This window comes from Lichenostomus cassidix, chromosome 4 (genome assembly GCF_008360975.1).
Source record: "Lichenostomus cassidix isolate B80296 chromosome 4, HeHo_3.0, whole genome shotgun sequence".
Classification (NCBI taxonomy): Eukaryota; Metazoa; Chordata; class Aves; order Passeriformes; family Meliphagidae; genus Lichenostomus; species Lichenostomus cassidix.
In genome coordinates this window covers 58,827,070-58,843,712 of record NC_139484.1, presented here as the reverse complement: position 1 = coordinate 58,843,712, position 16,643 = coordinate 58,827,070, and the positions used below count along the sequence as shown (strand labels likewise).

Here is a 16,643-nt window from a genome sequence, read left to right as displayed (position 1 = left end):
GTACAAATATTGTAAATATCAAGCAGCAGGGAGGGGTAAAGTGGTGGGAATAAGCTCTTCTTGGGGGTTTAGAGGAGATGCTGCAGCACCAGCAGTCTCACACTGTAACATCCCTCCTTCCTCCAGGGTACCAGGGTCATGTTTTGGAACAAAGTGAATTTCTATAAAGTTTTTTTCCCCCCTATCTTATCACCACCAGAAATGAAAACAGCTGCTGAAAAGGCAGTAGTGGCTGAGCCAAGCTTTTACAGCAAAGTTATTCCTGCACCCCTTCCCACCACCACCCACCCCCCAAAAGGCAGCTGGATGGAAGAGCAGAGCAGCTCTAACCCACACAAAACCAGAAGTTAGGCCAAACCCAAGGTCTGTACTGGAAACAGAAGCAGGGAAGTGAATTCAGCCACCTGATCACCCAACACATTCTCCGTTGTGCTTCTAATCAAGACCCAGAAAGAAAAACCTCCCTCTGCCACAAAAAGCAAAAACAGCCCAAAGGATACCCAAATGGCCACCCAGCTGCACTCTGTATCCTCATCCATCCCCCCAGAAAGAGGGTCTGCAATTCCCACCAGGATCACACAAATCACCCCATGTTTGGGAGCCATAAAACAACATCAGTGACAGCAACAACAACACAGGTGGGGGGAGAGCCAGCAGCTCCAGATCCCATTTTGCTGTCCATCATCAGTCCAAAATTAAAATGCCCCAGTCCAGTGATGAAATAATTGCAGACTGACACTCCATGAGATAATGTTATTCATTAGGATGTTGTTTATGGTTCATCTACAAGGCTTCCATGGCTACAGCAGCAGGGATGATGTTCTGGGAGCATTTCAGACACGCTACATACATGATTTTGTCTCCACTCAGCACTGCACTTCCCCCAAGTGAAACAGCTCTATGTAAAGCTCAGTGACAGGCTGTGAGGATGTTTTGCCATTAATTAAAGAGAAAAGCCAGAAACAGGGAAGCTCTTCTGTGCTCATCTCCCCATGCATACCTTGAAACTAAACCCAAACCCCGACAGCCAGCACTCTGGTTAATTTAAATGGAATTCAAAAGGCATTCTCCATCCTTAAACACAGAGACATCCAGCACAGGCAATAGATATCATCACTAAGCAGAGCAAAGCCCATAGAAAATACATCAAGCACTGCCTTACTTTAGTGAATTAAATAATTCAAGAGCTGGCAGAGCTGCTTTTTTAGATTTCCTGACCAAATGCATCACCCAGCAACAGTAGTGCTTCAGTTTAGGGGGGTTTTTTAAGACCACAACTTACCTGCACTACTTCTTCAATCAAGAGATGCCTCTGCTCCCCCCAGGGCTGCTCCCCCCGAGCCACCAGCACTTGTCCCCAAAGGCCACTCGCTCAGGTGGCCGAGGCAGCGGCGGCTCCTGCTTTTTCACTGGCTCCAATATTAATCCATCCAGAGCATCTTTGTCCCTCACTTCCAATTGGCGAGCGGCGGATGGGTGGAGTGAGAGCGCGACCCATTAGCTCCCAGATGGACACCTCCAGCCCAGCTCTCCCAACCCCACACCTGGCCAGCACCTCTGCACATGCCACCACTGCCCCAGCCAAGGGTTTGGGTTGTGTCCTCCTGCAGCCACCCAGATCCCACCACCTCTCGGAGCTATTTGCCTCTAGGAGCAGAAATAGAGTAGTTAAAGTGACCCGGCGCTCCGGAGAAGGAGAGTTTTGCTGGATGCTGGATGGAGAAAGCTCCTGTGCCTCCTTAAAAAAAAAAAAAGAAAAAAAAAGCTCTGTGCCAGCCAGGCACAACTGAAGTGAGAAGATGCTGTACCTCGCAGAGAGAAGTACAGGGAAAGCCAGAAGATGAAAAAAAGGAAGGGGGAAAAAAACCTGCTGCTGAGAGGTAGATGTAGGAAATTCCTTAAAGATACAGCTGTCGTGCCTGCCACGCTCTGGTGTTTCATCCAGCTCAGCTGCACGGCGGCGGCAGCAGTGCAAGGGTTAATGCATGCATTCAGTGGAATGAGAAACAGGGCAGTAAGTCTGAGCTCCGGCAGCAACTTGCAGAATTTAGAGCTGAAAGACCTCACCTCATCCAAGGGGACTTAAATCCGAGCCCGTCTGCCCAGCGCTGGACCACGCAGTGCCTAAAAAGCTTTGGAGGGAAGATACTCTGCCCCTGCTCCAGCCTATTCCACTGCTTCACTTTCCTTACAATTCGAGATTTTCATCACAATAAGCCAAGTCTCCCCCAGCTGGATATTTAAAGCCTGGAGGAATAGTCTAAACTGGCCAAAAAACAAAAAAAAAAAAAAAAAAGAAGGAAAAAAAAACCCCAAAACTCCCCAAAGCGACATCAAATCAGCCTCAGAAAAGGCAGAACCCTAAAAGAATGAGAATTAAATAGCGAATTATCCAAATGCTGGCAAGGCTGGGTCACTCCCCTACAGTAACTCTGACAATTCCCCGTGCTGACATTTACCAGGAGGTTTCCCAGAGCGAGGCGAGGGGAGGCAGCACCCGGCTGGGGAAGAAGCATCCCTTCAGCAGAGGAGCCACAGCCCCCCGTGCCCAGTCCCTGCCACAGACTCGTTTCCGCTGCACACAACCACAGGCAGTGCATGTTGTTAAACACCTCCCACGCGTTCTCTCTGCCGAGACTGCTCAGCCAGTCTCCTCCATTTTTTTTTTTAATTTTCTTTTTTTTTCTTCCCTTGCCACCTGACGAGCTTTTCCAGGTAAGGCATATCGTAGTCAGACTGACAATAAGATGCTAAGGAAGTAGAGGGTGGTTGTGAAAGTGTTGGAGGGTGGAAGAGACCCCTGGAGGTCTCTGGTCACACTCCTTGCCCCAGGCAGGACCACCTTTAAAGAGAAATCTGGACAACACTCATCAAGCCAGACTCCTTCCCCCAAAAAAGTTTCATAGGAAGGTGAGACTCCCATCCTTAGGATCAGCACTTAGAGAGCACAGCTCCTAAACCAGCAGGATTCACCAAGCTCCCCATACTACATTAAAGCAAGATTTGTACCAAGCTGGTATTTTTAAGGTAATCCTTTGTAGTGACACAAACCTACACTTGAACATCTTAAAACCTTCCTCTATCTCACACCAGACACCTTCAGTAACTAACAGTCCAGAGGACACCTGACAGCATCACAACCCTAGAGGTGAACTGAGCCCGCTGAGGCTCCAGCAGGTATTTCAGGTTTCACGCAGTGCCGGATTCATTTCAGCAAGTGAACAAGCTCAGGAAACAAAAGACCGCCTCAGATCAGTTTCTATTTTTACTTTTTTCCATGCTGAGGTTGTTTATCAGCTCTCCCTGGGTGTAGCAGGGACCAGAGCTGCTCCTTGGTGGAGATGCCAGTGGCCAAGCTGCGGGACCAGGAGAGCTCTGAGAGCATCACAACCACACCAAACCATCCTCCAAGCATCACCACCACCATACCCAAAGTCTCCTCAAACCCCACAGAGCTTCTCTGCCACCCTGTCCCAAATCCCAACCCTTCCATCCCTATTCACGCACCGTCCACTGGCCTGCTCCACCTCTGCTCCACCAAACGCTCCGGCCACGGAGCCAAATCCTGGGAAGAGCCAGCGCTGGCCCCAAACTGGCCGTAGGGCGAGCGGAGGAAGGTGAGCCGGGGGTAGCAGAAGGATGCTGGCTCCATCAGGACAGAGAAGAGAGGAGAGCCAGGTACGAAGCAAACCGCGTCTCCCTTCGCCTCCTGCAGCGGGTACTGTCGGGACATGCAGTCTCAAAGCCTTATCCCAGAGAAGTTCCTTTTTCCGAAAGGATTTAGTGCAAAAAAAATTAAAAAAAAAAAAAAGAGGAATCAAATCAACCCCAAAGGCGGCAGAGCAGCCCCGCTGCTGCTGTCAGAGCCCAGCAGAGCACACTGGAAAGGCAGCGTCTCCAGCCTGTATTTAAACGCCCCTCTCAGAAAGCAGAGATGCAGCACAGGAAGAGACAAATTCCAGCCCTGCGTCGGGCTGATAAGCCAGGTTTATAATATTCAAGAAGTATTGGCATTACTACAGTTCCTCCCCCCCCCACCTCCTCCCGCAACGAATATCTTGTGCAGGAGCTTGTTGTGCACAATAAGCAAAAAAAAAAAAAAAAAAAAGCTCAATGCCTTAAAAAAAAAAAAAAAATTTCAAAAAATCAGCCTGTTCCGGTGGGAACAGCCAACACGTTGAATAAAACAAACACACGCGTGTTAAACCCTGGGGACGCAATTAGGCTCGGAGCAGGGGGAAGAGGCGTTTAACTCCTGGAAAAGGAGATGGCAGCGAGTGAGAGGAAAAGGAGAATAAACCTGGAGCCTCATGCTGCATCCCATGGGGTGGCTTGTGCCAGGGGGTGAGCCCAGGGGGCTGCTGCAGGGTACCCCAACACCACAAGGGGAGGAAGGTCACCTCATCCTCCTCCCAAGCTGCCCTGTCCTCCGAATTTCCACTCCTGTGCCTCCCTCAGTGGGCAGCACCCAGCAGCAACTCCCTCCATCATCACTCTTCACCCACCTGAACACCTTAGACAAAGGCTGCACAGTTCTAAACATTGACCAGCTGAGATCTTCTCTCCACCAGCTTCAAATCTTAGTTTTCCCCCATCACCACAGCTGGCATCCATCCCACCACAGGACAGCTGCAAGGATGTCCCCAGGGCAGCCACAGCCCCACCAGCCCTTCTGCTGCCACTTGCATCAGGTCCTTCCACCCTGGGGAACCCCAAAGCACATGTGGGGAGGAAAAGTCCTCACCTGACACCAGCATGAAGTGTTACCCACTCCAGTGGCTTGGTTTTCACGCTTTTCTCCCCATGTTCTTGCAGGTTTTCAGCACGGCACCTCTGAGGATTGAAAGTGGACTCTCACCTCCGTTTCCTACCCAAATCAGAGCTCCACTGCCTCATCAGAGCTTGCAGAACCTCCTTCAGCAGCAGAGGTAGAGCGAAGCCCTCAGTCCTGCTGGTTTTAATTGCGACTCAGAGCCAGGGGTGAATTTAGAAAGAGGGAATAGAAAAACCCATGGAGTTGTGAGTGACAGCAGAGCCCTTTGATATCAAAGCCAGCCCTGACAGATGCAGAGCTCTGCTCTGGGCCAGCCTGTCACCGTGCTCTGCAGAGAGCCTTCGTGGGGAGCTCAGCCCACAATAGAGGTAGAAAGTTTTATTAGAGGGCGGAAAAAAATAATATTCTCAGCATTGCCAGATCACAGCACAAACTCCTGAAGGAGCTGCTTTGCAAACTTCACGATCACAAAACACTGCTCAGATTCGAGGAAGGAAGAACTCTGAGGAATTGCCGCGGCATTCCCAGTTTTTAGGTTTTTAGCCACACTGCATCCTTCCCAGCAGGCTCTCCACCCAGCTTGGATGGCAACAGCAAAGGTGGCTCGGATTTAACCTGTGCTGGATGTCTTGGCTGGGATTTGAGTATTTAGAGGGTAGATAACAGCTTGATGATGATGATGATGATGATGATGATGAATCATTAAAGTGTCCCAAGCTTTGTTTGCTTCCAGGGCAATCCTATACAAGGAAACAGGACTTCTCCAGAAATGGCTTCACGTTAGGAGGAGGTAACTCAAGTGCCACCCAACCGACTGCAACAGAAATATTCTGGGAACCCTTGGGCTTCCCAGAGACCCCTGAATCACAGCACACTGTTAGAATTACTAAAAAAAATCCAAAACAAGCAGCTTTCCCCAGGTAATGTGATTTAGCAATTGTCTTTAGGCACGAAGTACCTATGCAGAGCATCAGTGCAGTTCTGTGAGAACAGAATTGGAGGTTTTAGTCTTACACAGGCACATAAAACAGCACCAGGCTAAGCTGGGTAACTCTGCACTAAAACCCAATTTGCAACTAAAATCTGACCTTGATCCTAACTCTTACCTCAGCCGCCTCCTGCAAGAAAGATCAAACCAAACAACAAATAGGCAAATTGAACAGCACCAGGCTAAGTCTGATAATTCTGGATTAAACTCCAACTTTGCTGCTCAAATCTGACCCTAACTCTTACCTCAGCTCCCTTCTGCTGAAATATCAAACTTCTCACCGACACTTTCCTTTAAGCCAATGCCGAAAGCTTCAATTGCAGATCCTTTCCCTTTGAAACCCAAGACATCTTTGTTTTCACACTGACTCAACACAAAAATAAAGCTTGTTTCAATAAATGTTTACAGCCTCAAATGATTTACTACAGCTTTACTAGAAGTCAAGGCACTGTGAGCTTACACACAGATATCTTATGCCACCGGGTGGGTCAAGCGAGGGCTCCAGTTAAAAACCCCAACCCCTCTTTTTATCTGCATTTATTTAAACAAGCTGAAGCATTCAAACTGCCAAGGAACACCAGGAGAGCCGGAGGGGAACTTCCTCTGCGGTCCATCATTCTTACGGAGCACCAACTGTCCAAAAGCCACAGACATTTCAAAACTGGAGGGCTCTGGCTGAGATGGATTAGCCAACAAATCCCAATTATAGCTGGGAAGCGGCGACACACGGCTCACAGAGGGGTAGCAATGACTGAGGTCGCTGTGCAGACAGGACTCAAGTGCTGCACCGCTGCTCCAGCCTCCCAAAGAACCCCAAAAAATAGCCACGAAACCAACACCAGCAACCCAGGTGAGACGCAGCTGGATTTACTCAATGCAGTTTATCTCGAACACTCGAGGGGCAGGAATTTGGCAGAGCAAGGACAAGGCTGCACCCACACCTAGAGACAATCCCCCGGGGAAGCTCTGCAAACACTGAAACACTTGGGGAAAAGGGGAAAATTCCCCGTGGATTGTCCACGTGTGGATCTGCACAGAGAAGCCACGGCTGCCCCATGCCTGGAAGTGTTCAATGCCAGGCTTGGAGGAACCTGGGATGGTGGAAGATGTCCCTGCCTGGGGAAAGGGGCTGGAATGAGATGATCCTTCCAACCCAAACCATTCCATGATTTTCTACTGCTGCAGTGGGTTTTCTACAGCCCGTGGCACCGTCAGATCTCAAGGATGACAATATGAATGACATCAAAAAGCACAAAGCAAAGCTCCAAGGCAGAACATCAGCTCTATAAAGCAAACTTTCCCATTAAACCGGTGCGGGGAAAAGCTCCGGAGGCACAAATCCTCGGCGAGCACTGATCCTCACCAGAGGTTCGGGGCCAGCACGGCAAAGCTGCTGTGCCACCTACAGTCCCTTCTAGTCCAACACAAAGCCTCCCCGGTCGGTCGCTGTCACTTCACCGAGTGTCACCCAGCGCTGCCGCGGCCATGCCGGTGAAGGAAGCGCTTCCTCTGCCGGGCAGCGGGGAGACACCGCGGAAAATAACTCTGAAAGTTCACCGTAAATTAGAAATTCAAGTCCCAAGTGTGTATGAACCCCTCCTCCCCCGGAATTTCAAATAAACTCCTTGCTGGGGGTCTTTCCCAGCACGCACAACTGGCTGAAGTCTTTAAGATAGACTTGAAGTTTCACTTTTTCTGCTTTTTCCCCTCCTTTTTTATTGTGGTTTTTGCACCAACACGAAGTCAGGCAACCGCATCCGCATGCACCGGAGCGGAGCTGAGCACCACACCGTGCCCTCCGCCCCGCGATGGGGACAAACAAGTAAAAGTGGGCGATAAAACACCCCAAAAAACAGGCAAACCCGAAGTTTCCATCGCTCCTTCTGTCCCACCGCATCCCCGATTCCCGGGCTGGAACATCCCGCTCTGCCCAGCTTTGGGGGGGTGTCACCACCTCCCCGCAGAAATCAACAGGGGAAAAAGACCTTCAGCAGCCATGCAAAGCGAAGATCCCCCCAAGATTTTTCTCCCCCATTCCCAAGGAAAAGCAGGATACAACCCCTCCAGCCCACCTTCCCCGCCGCGACCCCCGCGCTGATGCAACAGGCAAACGCCGGGGTGCCAAGCGGGGTGGGACGGGGACAGCCCTGTACCCCCGAGCCCCCCAAAAGCGCTGTCCCTCACCGCAGGGCTGGAGGTGGAACAGCCGCCGGGCTGCCATGGCCGCGCCGCTCATCCCGTGCGCACCATCGCCGCGCTGCCGCCGCCGGGGAAAGGGGGGTGGCGGCGATTTCTTTATTTATTTCCCCCCCGCCCGAAAAGAAATAAGTAATGGATTAAAAATAAATAAAATAAAAAAAAAAAAAGAAAGGAGGCGATTGGGTTTTAAACCCCCTCCGCGCACACGGCAAATAAAAAAAAAAAAAAAAAAGAAAAAAAGAAAAAAGCTGGAGAAAGTCCCGGGTGCGGAGCGCGGCTGGGAGGGGAAGGGACAGGCGGTGTCACACCCCGCCGGGTCCTAAAGCCCGCCCGCCGCCCCAGCGGGGACAGGGACACAGCAAAGTCAGGTTTTCCCCCTGGACCCCTCCTGGGGGAGTCTGTAGGAGAATCTATGGGGGAATCTGTAGGGTTTTTTATATATATATAAAAGATATGGTGTTGGAAGGGACCTTAAAGATGATCCCGTTCCACCCCCTGCCATGGGCAGGGACACCTTTCCCTATCCAAGGTTGCTCCAAGCCCTGTCCGACCTTTCCAGGGATCCAGGGCCAGCCACAGCTCCTCCGGACAGCCTCACCACCCTCTTTCTTATCCCAAAAAACTGTTCCTAATCGCTGTTTCTGTTCCTACATGGAACTGTTCCTACATGGATATGTATCCTGCAGGTTACAACCATCCCCCCTTGTCCCAGCACAACAGGCCCTGGAGTGAGGCTCTTCCCTTCCATGAAAAATTAAATCACTTCTCACTTTTCCAGGGCTGCAGGGTACTGGAAGCACTAGCAGGGGAGGTGATGCTCATTATTTCAAATGAAAAATTATGAAAATGAAATTATTTTCAGGGGGAAAGCACAGCACGGGCAAATCTTGCTTGTCCCATCAGCTGTGTTCATGGACACCATGGACACCTACTGTCCAGACTGGATTTCTCTGCCACTTCCAAATTCCCTGAAATAACCCAGCACAGGCACTTTGGAGTCCAAACGAACCAGCTGGGGGTCAAAATAAATCCCTGGGGCTCAGCACAGTGAGGGAGATTGAGGTTCCTTACCAAACCCAGCAGCAACAGCAAGGTTTGAAAAGCAGGTGCAGAGTGATTGTCCCACCCTGCAGCCCTTGCTTTAGGAAAAAACAGCCACATTTCTTAACTTCTTATGCCATAAAGATTGGACTGGGGCTGTTTTGTTTCTCCATTTCCTGATCTTTCCTCCAGAAGGGTCTGATGATCCAGCATCAGCAAACAATCTGGGAATTATAGAATGGCTTGGGCTGGAATGATCCTTAAAAATCATCCAGTGCCACCTCCTGCCATGGCAGGGACACCTTCCACTATCCCAGGTTCCTCCAAGTCCCATCCAACCTGGCCTTGGACACTTCCAGGGATCCAGGGGAAGCCACAAAATCTGGATATTTGGAAATGAGGGGTGAAGAAGTTTTAAAGGAATCTGACAGAACATCTTGGCTTTTGATTGGTACAGGTCTTGGTGTAGATGCAGCATATCCTGAGTGAACCTTCCCCATCCTCTAAATCAACAAACTACATCCAAGGGAAAAAAAACCCAAACCACACAGGAAAGCGTTTGACAGCATTTTAACTGAGGTGGGAAACTCCCTGCCAAAAGTCAAAGGCTTAAGCTGTTATTCCAATATTCTTCTCATACTAAATCCAAAATATAGCACTTTATCAGCTCCTGTAAAAAACTAAAAAAACCCAACAACAACAAAACCCCAAACCAAATAAACAAACAAAACCCCCCCAAAAAACAAAACAAAACAACCCAAAAACCAAAAACAAAACAAGACTCTATCCCAGCCAAAACAAGTACACCACCCAAAAAGAGAAAAAAAGTGGGGGGACTTGGTTTTAATCCACTTATGTTGGTTTGGAAGATGCATTTACTGTGGAAATGAATCCTTTTTTGAATGGCTTAAGATGTACATATTGAATACCACATTTAATTTCTTGCACACATTGCACACATTGAGCACATGGCAGCTGCACCAGGTGAATGGGAGCCCAGTGTCCCCTTTGTCACCTCACCAGCTCCTCCTGGGAGAGGACAACCAGGAAAGACTGTGGAATACATGTGAAACAATGCAGAGACAACTTCATGGGGCCAGAAAGTCTCTTTGAGGAGTTTTGAGTTCCCTTCTAGTCCTACATCCTATGAGCACTTAGTTAATGGCAGAAAACTTGGCACCACATTAACTCCCTTTTTATACACCAAACCATATTTCCCCAATTAGGATAAATTCTCATTACAGCAGTGGCTGTCCCATGCTGGAAATTTTAGCCCCCCACCAGTACCATTTTCTGCAGGGTATCAGCTTATCTGACACAAATCCAGGCACCAGAGGGGACATCAGATCCTTCTGTGTCTGGCGCTCTCTGCTCCATCCCAGCGTCTCCAGACCTGATCTCTGCAAACATCCTCCTCTCTCACAGCCAAGCACACTCTCATTTATTTGGCAGCTGGAGCCAAGGAGCAGGAGTTCCACCCTTCCCCGAGCCCATCAGCTTCTGAGGAGCCTCATCCCAACATTCCCCTCCAGCAGGTTCTTAACTTTATGCACAAAGCCAACCTCCCTCCCAGGCTGAAGTTCATTTTCCTCTCTTATTGACTGACTGGTTGGCATTAAGCAGCTCTTTGTAGCCAGGCTGGTTTGTGGCTGGAAACCAGCGGGAAGTGGATTTTTTGCCTCACAACCAGCTCATACAGGACCTGCTTGCCTGGTCCAGCAGGATCAGCCATGTATCCCAGCACAAGATACTTGGGTTCCCTCCAAGCCAGGGATAGATGCCAGGTGTATTTGCTTTTTAGCAGGATGCTTTTCCAAAATTCTGATTGATTTTTTGTTTTGTTTTCTTTTTTTTTCTGGCGGCCTCACATTGGAGGCTGCAAGAGCCTGGGCCCAGAAAGTAACACTAGGTGGACCCAAGCATTGCACAGAAACCCTCATCCCATCCTCATGAAGCAGCGCTGGGATTCCCAAGCTGTGACACAGCCAAGCCTTGAAACAAAAACAAAGTTGCTTAGGGGATCCAAATAAAAAATTTAAGTGCTGCCATACCTGCAGCCTGAGCTGTTTTATCCTGTTTTAATCTCAAATCCCACCTTACCTCCTGCTGCTTTGACTGCAACTCAAGGCAAACCTGAGTTCTCTCCCCAGCTCCTGTTGCACATCCCGTTCAGTGTCATCACCTGCAGCACACTGCAGTGCAAGGTGCAGCAGGGGGAGCAGCGACCTGCTGGGAACTGCCAGGTAACTCCTGCCTTGGAGTCCTTATCATTTGGGATGGTTTTTAGGTGTTCATCCCATCCCTGTTTGCTTTGGAGCTCTCTGGATTCACCCCTGGAGTTGAATCCCACAAGTGCAGCTCTGGGGATCCCAGAGCTCAGGGCTCACATTTCAGGCTGCTCTGAGGAGACTCAGGCTGGTTTGGGGCACCAGGTTTGCTCTCAAGAATCAAAGAAATTAAATTTAGAGGCTCGAGGGAACCCGTAACCTGCAATTTGAGCAGGTTTTGAGACTTCGAGGTGAGTTTAGCAGCTGCCACCTTCTTTTGGTGCCTTTTCAGCCCACAAAAGCACAAATAAATATTAGCACAAATAAACCCAGATGAAAGGGAGTATAACAAGTCCTCCCTTAGGAGTCAAACATTTTAGGGTTGCCCCCACCTGAGAAACTCATCCAAATAAGCAAGAGAACACCACGAAATTCACAAAACGACTCCAGGAAAAGGCACAGCAGTCCCTCTAGCACAAGGGGGATTAAGGCAGTTTTGGAGGCACAAGGAGCAGACCCAGAAACCTGAGACTTTAAGGCAAAAACAATATTCTGCTGCTCCTTGCTCATGCTCCCAACCAGAAGGTGAGAGTCATCTCCCCCCCAAGAAGAAATCAGCTATATTTAATTAAAAAGGTACAGAAATACTCATTCCTTTGTCTCCCTTCTGTGCAAGGAAAGGAGCCAGGAAGGGCCAGAGCTGGTGCTCAACCAAGAGCTGCTGGGAAGGTCAGACTCCTTGAGCTGCAGATTGCACCCAGATGGTGATTTCCTCCTGGCAGTGGCAGGAGCTGGGGAAGGCAGCCAGGCTCCAGCAGGGTCTGCCAGGGCTGGAGGCAGAAACTCCCCGGCCCAAGCCATGCCAACATGCAGATCTCATTAAGCCAGGACCCTGCAGCCAACTTGTGCTACCAGCAGCTTGAACAGGGAGATGGAAGCAGGGCTGAGAGCTCAGACATCACCCCTGTGCTCACTGTACAGCCCTTGTCCCAAACACAGCCCCTTCTCATGGCCCAAAATAGGGTTGATTCACTTGGAACAAAGATCTCCCCACTCCAGGAGGTGTTCAAGGGGCCTCTGCAAGCAGAAAAGGGGAGCAGCTCTTACCTGAGCATTGCCTTCCTGGAAAGGCAGCATGGGGAAGGTAATGGAATTGTGGAATGGCTTGGAGTGGAAAAGACCTTAAGGATCATCCAGTGCCACCCTCAGGGACACCTTCCACTGTCCCAGGTTGCTTCAAGTCCTGTACAACCTGGCCTTGAACCCTTCCAGGGATCCAGGGGCAGCCACAGCTTCTCTGGGCACCCTGTGCCAGAGTCTCCCCACCCTCACAGGAAGGAATTCCTTCCCTCACCACCCTCACCATTCCTCACAGGGAGGAATTCCTTCCCAATATCCCATCTCTCCCTGCCCTCTGGCACTGGGAAGCCATTCCCTGTGTCCTGTCCCTCCATCCCTTGTCCCCAGTCCCTCTGCAGCTCTCCTGGAGCCCCTTTAAGCCCTGCCAGGGGCTCTGAGCTCTCCCTGTGTCTTTCCCTTCTCCAGGTGAACATTCCCAGCTCTCCCAGACTGGCTCTGGAGCAGAGGGGCTCCAGCCCTTGGAGCAGCTCTGTGGCCTTCTCTGGACTCTCTCCAGCAGCTCCAAATCCTTCTGATGTTGAGGGAGAGAGGAGCAATAGCACATGGACTTTGTTGCTCTTTCAGCTCCAGGCTGTCCTGAGGCTCCCAGGCAGAATCCATCTGAGGGCAAAATTTTAACCAGAGTTTGAAGCAACAATTATTGTGGTCAATTTTGGTATAAAGGAAAAAGTTATTTCCTAGGGAGTGTGGGATTGAAACCCATCTCCCAACCAGCAGCTTCAGCTCTGCTCTGGCCCTTCAGTATGTGAGTGTCAGTGCAATCAGAGATCTCTCCACGGAGCTTGTCAAAGCACATCCCCATTTTGTGGCTCACTCACAACAGGATCTCCGTGTCATACAGGAGGAGAGCCCAGGTTCCATCTCCCTCCTGCCAGAGAACCAACACATCCTTACAGACACAGCAAACCCTGGTGGAATACAGAATATCCTGAGCTGGAAGGACCCACCAGGATCATGGATCAAACCCCTGGCCCTGCACAGACACCCCAAAAATCCCAGCCTGCGCATCCCTGGGAGTTCTGGCTCATTCCCTGGGGAGCCTGGGCAGTGCCCAACACCCTCTGGGGGAAGAACCTTTTCCTGAGATCCAACTTAACCCTCCCCTGACACAGCTCCAGCCATTCCCTGGGTCCTGTCACTGTCACCAAGAGCAGAGATCAGAGCTGCCCCTCCACTCCAGCACAGTGGGATTGCTGAGGCTCAGCCGTGACTCTGAAGCCACTGAAGAAGAGGTGACATTCAGCAGAAGATAGTTTTCCACTGCTTTGGTTTCTTTGTGGGTAAAATCCTGGGCAAAGCCTACCCTTAAATGATGTTACAGCTACACAAAGAGTCCTGCTGCCTAATGAGTACATCTCAGGCAGAGATAAACACAATAGATTTGCACAGAGCCACAGCTGAATAGCTGACTTCAGCCTTAGTTTTGCCTCAGAGCATTAAGAGATTGTTGATTCCAGTAGAAAACACACTTGCCAGCCTTTTTATTTCTTTTTTTTTTTTTTTTTTTTTTTTGTGCAAGAGCACAATTTAAAGGAAAAAACCCTCAGTCACTCCAGGCACTGGCAACCCCAACCCCTCTTGGGCAGTCAGCGGCGACTCGATGTGAATATTTTCACTGCTGCTGGAGGCAACAGGCTGGTGATAAGGAATTCAGCATGGTGTTTATTTATTTTCAGGACTCTAATGGATTTAGTAATAAATTCTGCTCCTTGCCCAAGACTCAGCTGAACATGTTATGAAGCTCAAGGCACAGAGCAGCAGATCCAGATGATGTCATGTAACAGCGCAATAAAGAATTACACAACTGAAAGCAGCAGATAAAGAACAGGGACAATCAGCAGCTTCTCGAGATGGAATGAGGAGTAACCTTCAATCCCAGCCATGCAGAGCCCCTTGACTAATTCATCCAGTTAAATCACACACATTCACAGGCAGAATTATTTACCTGAAACCTTCATGGCGAGGAGCAGGAGAGCACCAGGCAGCAGTGCAGCTTCACACCAGGCAAAACCACGTGGGAAGCAGCAGAGACAAAAACAAGCCTAAGGAAGACCATTTTCCAGGCAAAAAGTAGATTTGAACTGACTCAGCAGCAGGTTCATGAGGACTTGCAGCACAGAGAAGTCGGGAGCAACTGGAACAGCTTCCAGACAAGCTAAAACTCCCACTTTTAACACAAAAAGGGGTCAGATTCTGGGATGTGGTTGTGAAGATTCTTCACACTTGGGCATGGTGACTTTCATCTCACTGAGCACATACAATTGCTGGCAGCAAACTCATAAGCACAGAAAAAAAAAAAAAGCCCCCAAGTTCCACAAGAAGCTTCAAAGCCCCACAGGGTTTTCCTCACTGCTGAAGCAGATTCAGAGTTCATTGTGCTCGTTTAACTCAAGTTGAGCTGCAGGAAAAACCTCTTGCTTCTCTGTCCTTGAAGTGCCACCCTCCCCCAGCAATGGCACAGAGGGGACACGAGTGGCAGGGAGGCACAGGGCACCCCAATAAATCCCTTACAGCTTCACACCTCGAGGTTCTGGGATCAGAATGGGATATTTGGTGAGAGGATGAAGCAGAAGAGGCATTTCAAGGAGTTTTGTCAAGCACAGGTAACAGCAAAGGGCTGAGTGTGAGAAATGCCTTTGGAGAAGAAATTCTCTCGGAGAAGGAGGATTCAGTGTCCTCCATGATTCACCAGGAGCACAGAGTCCCCACAGACCCAGAGTTTTGGGTGGGAGAGCCCATGCCTTCATAACAACAGCAACTTAAATTAATTTTTAACTCTGAAATGAGTAAAACAACAGCTAACAAAAACCAATGCCACAGCACAACCCAACAGTAACACTGAGTTACTCTCCCTACTGCCATGTTAACCAAAACCAAGCTCTTTTAATGTTAACAGCCCAGCACATGTTCTTAAAATTAATTTGAACCAGCAGCATTCCCACCACCTGGAGAAGTGGATAATGAAGCCCTTGATGCTTTTAGAAAGCAGCTCAGTACCTTTATAATTATATTTTTGCATTAAATGCCACAGACTATTGATGCCAGCAGGGATTTAGTGACTCCCACTGAAGAGTGACGAAGGAAGGAGTCTGAAAGCAGAGGGTTTTTCCTCCATTTTCCATGGGAAGGAAGAAAGAATAACCAGCTGAACAAGCCACTCCTGAGGTAGAGTATTTTCAGCTGGAAGGGACCTACAATGATCATCTAGCCCAGCTGAGAGATTAGATCTGCCTTCTGCAACCTTTTCTAGGCAGGAAAAACTATCCAGAGGGATCTGGAGGCTTGGAGTTTCTTTTTCAGTCTTTACAAGGCAGAAAGGGAAACTTTTAAGCATTTGATACCCAAATAAGAAACTTGAAATCACCTGTGAGCTTACAAAGAAAATCTTTCCATGAAAAAATTCCAAGTAGACCAAAAGTGTTTGCTATGTTTTACTGATTTGAGGTGGAGAAACAGGAAAGCACCAGTACAAGGTAATTTTGACTCACTAGCAGGGAAGTTTTCCATCATTAAGTCAGTTAAACTCCAGTCTGGTCATTATCTCCTAGGAGATTATTCTTCCTGCACAAACCAGAAAACCCCAAAGGTTGCCATGTAAAAAACAAGGAGGGGTCTGGTGAGTTTACTCTTTTTTAATAGAGGAGAGTTGGAAGAAAAACAAGTGGTTCTTATCTCTGAATTCATTGTTTCACTATCAATTCCGTGCCAGAATATAAAATTATTTCCTAGCCACAGGAAAAATCCCTACATGCAAAGGGATCCAAGACTCCATCACTTAATATTTATTTCTTTTTTCAGATAGCCCCTCCATACTCCCTTTTCCTCATTCTCCACTGAGGTGGCAGAACTAGGTGAAGTATATATTAATCTTGTAGTTGGCTCTTATCCCAATAAGCAGAAACAACTTTTACACACCAAAGTGACCAAACCCAATCATTATTTGTCACTTTGAGACCTGCAGTTCAGCGCTATCCACCATGCCAGATGCCATTCCTGCAGAATTCAGCTGGAATCACAATTCCTGCTCCCTCTCCTTCTCTTCCAGGCTGTATTTTGGGCTGTCCTGGCTGAAGAGAATGAGCAGACTTCAAGGAGCCACCTACAAAAGTGCTGGCACCTTCTCATCCTTTCAGATGGCTCCTCTCACAGACAGACTGGAAATCCAGACTGGCTGGAGATCCTAAGAAAATAGGTAGAAATGACTGAAATTAAAGCAGAGAGTAACTTGAGAGTC

The 16,643-nt window shown here is 49.0% G+C and overlaps 1 protein-coding gene across 7 annotated transcripts in view; it reads right to left on the bottom strand.

Moving 5' to 3' along the window:
- Positions 1-14,382, bottom strand: part of SLC4A11 (solute carrier family 4 member 11) — a 99,794-nt gene extending 85,412 nt beyond the window's left edge. Inside the window, exons 1-2 of one of the 7 annotated variants that reach the window (XM_085059464.1) lie at positions 2,460-2,774; positions 1,283-1,451 (exon numbers count right to left, since the gene is read on the bottom strand). Coding sequence is in view for 4 of the 7 variants with exons in the window: in XM_085059460.1 (XP_084915586.1) it covers positions 3,508-3,733 (226 nt within the window). In the remaining 3 variants the exon portion in view is untranslated. Of the gene's footprint in view, positions 1-1,282; positions 1,452-2,067; positions 2,239-2,459; positions 2,775-3,507; positions 3,919-7,946; positions 8,074-14,354 lie in introns of those variants that run through there. The other 6 variants (XM_085059463.1, XM_085059462.1, XM_085059460.1 and 3 more) reach the window with 6 other exon arrangements.
- Between the last annotated feature and the right edge of the window lie 2,261 nt (positions 14,383-16,643).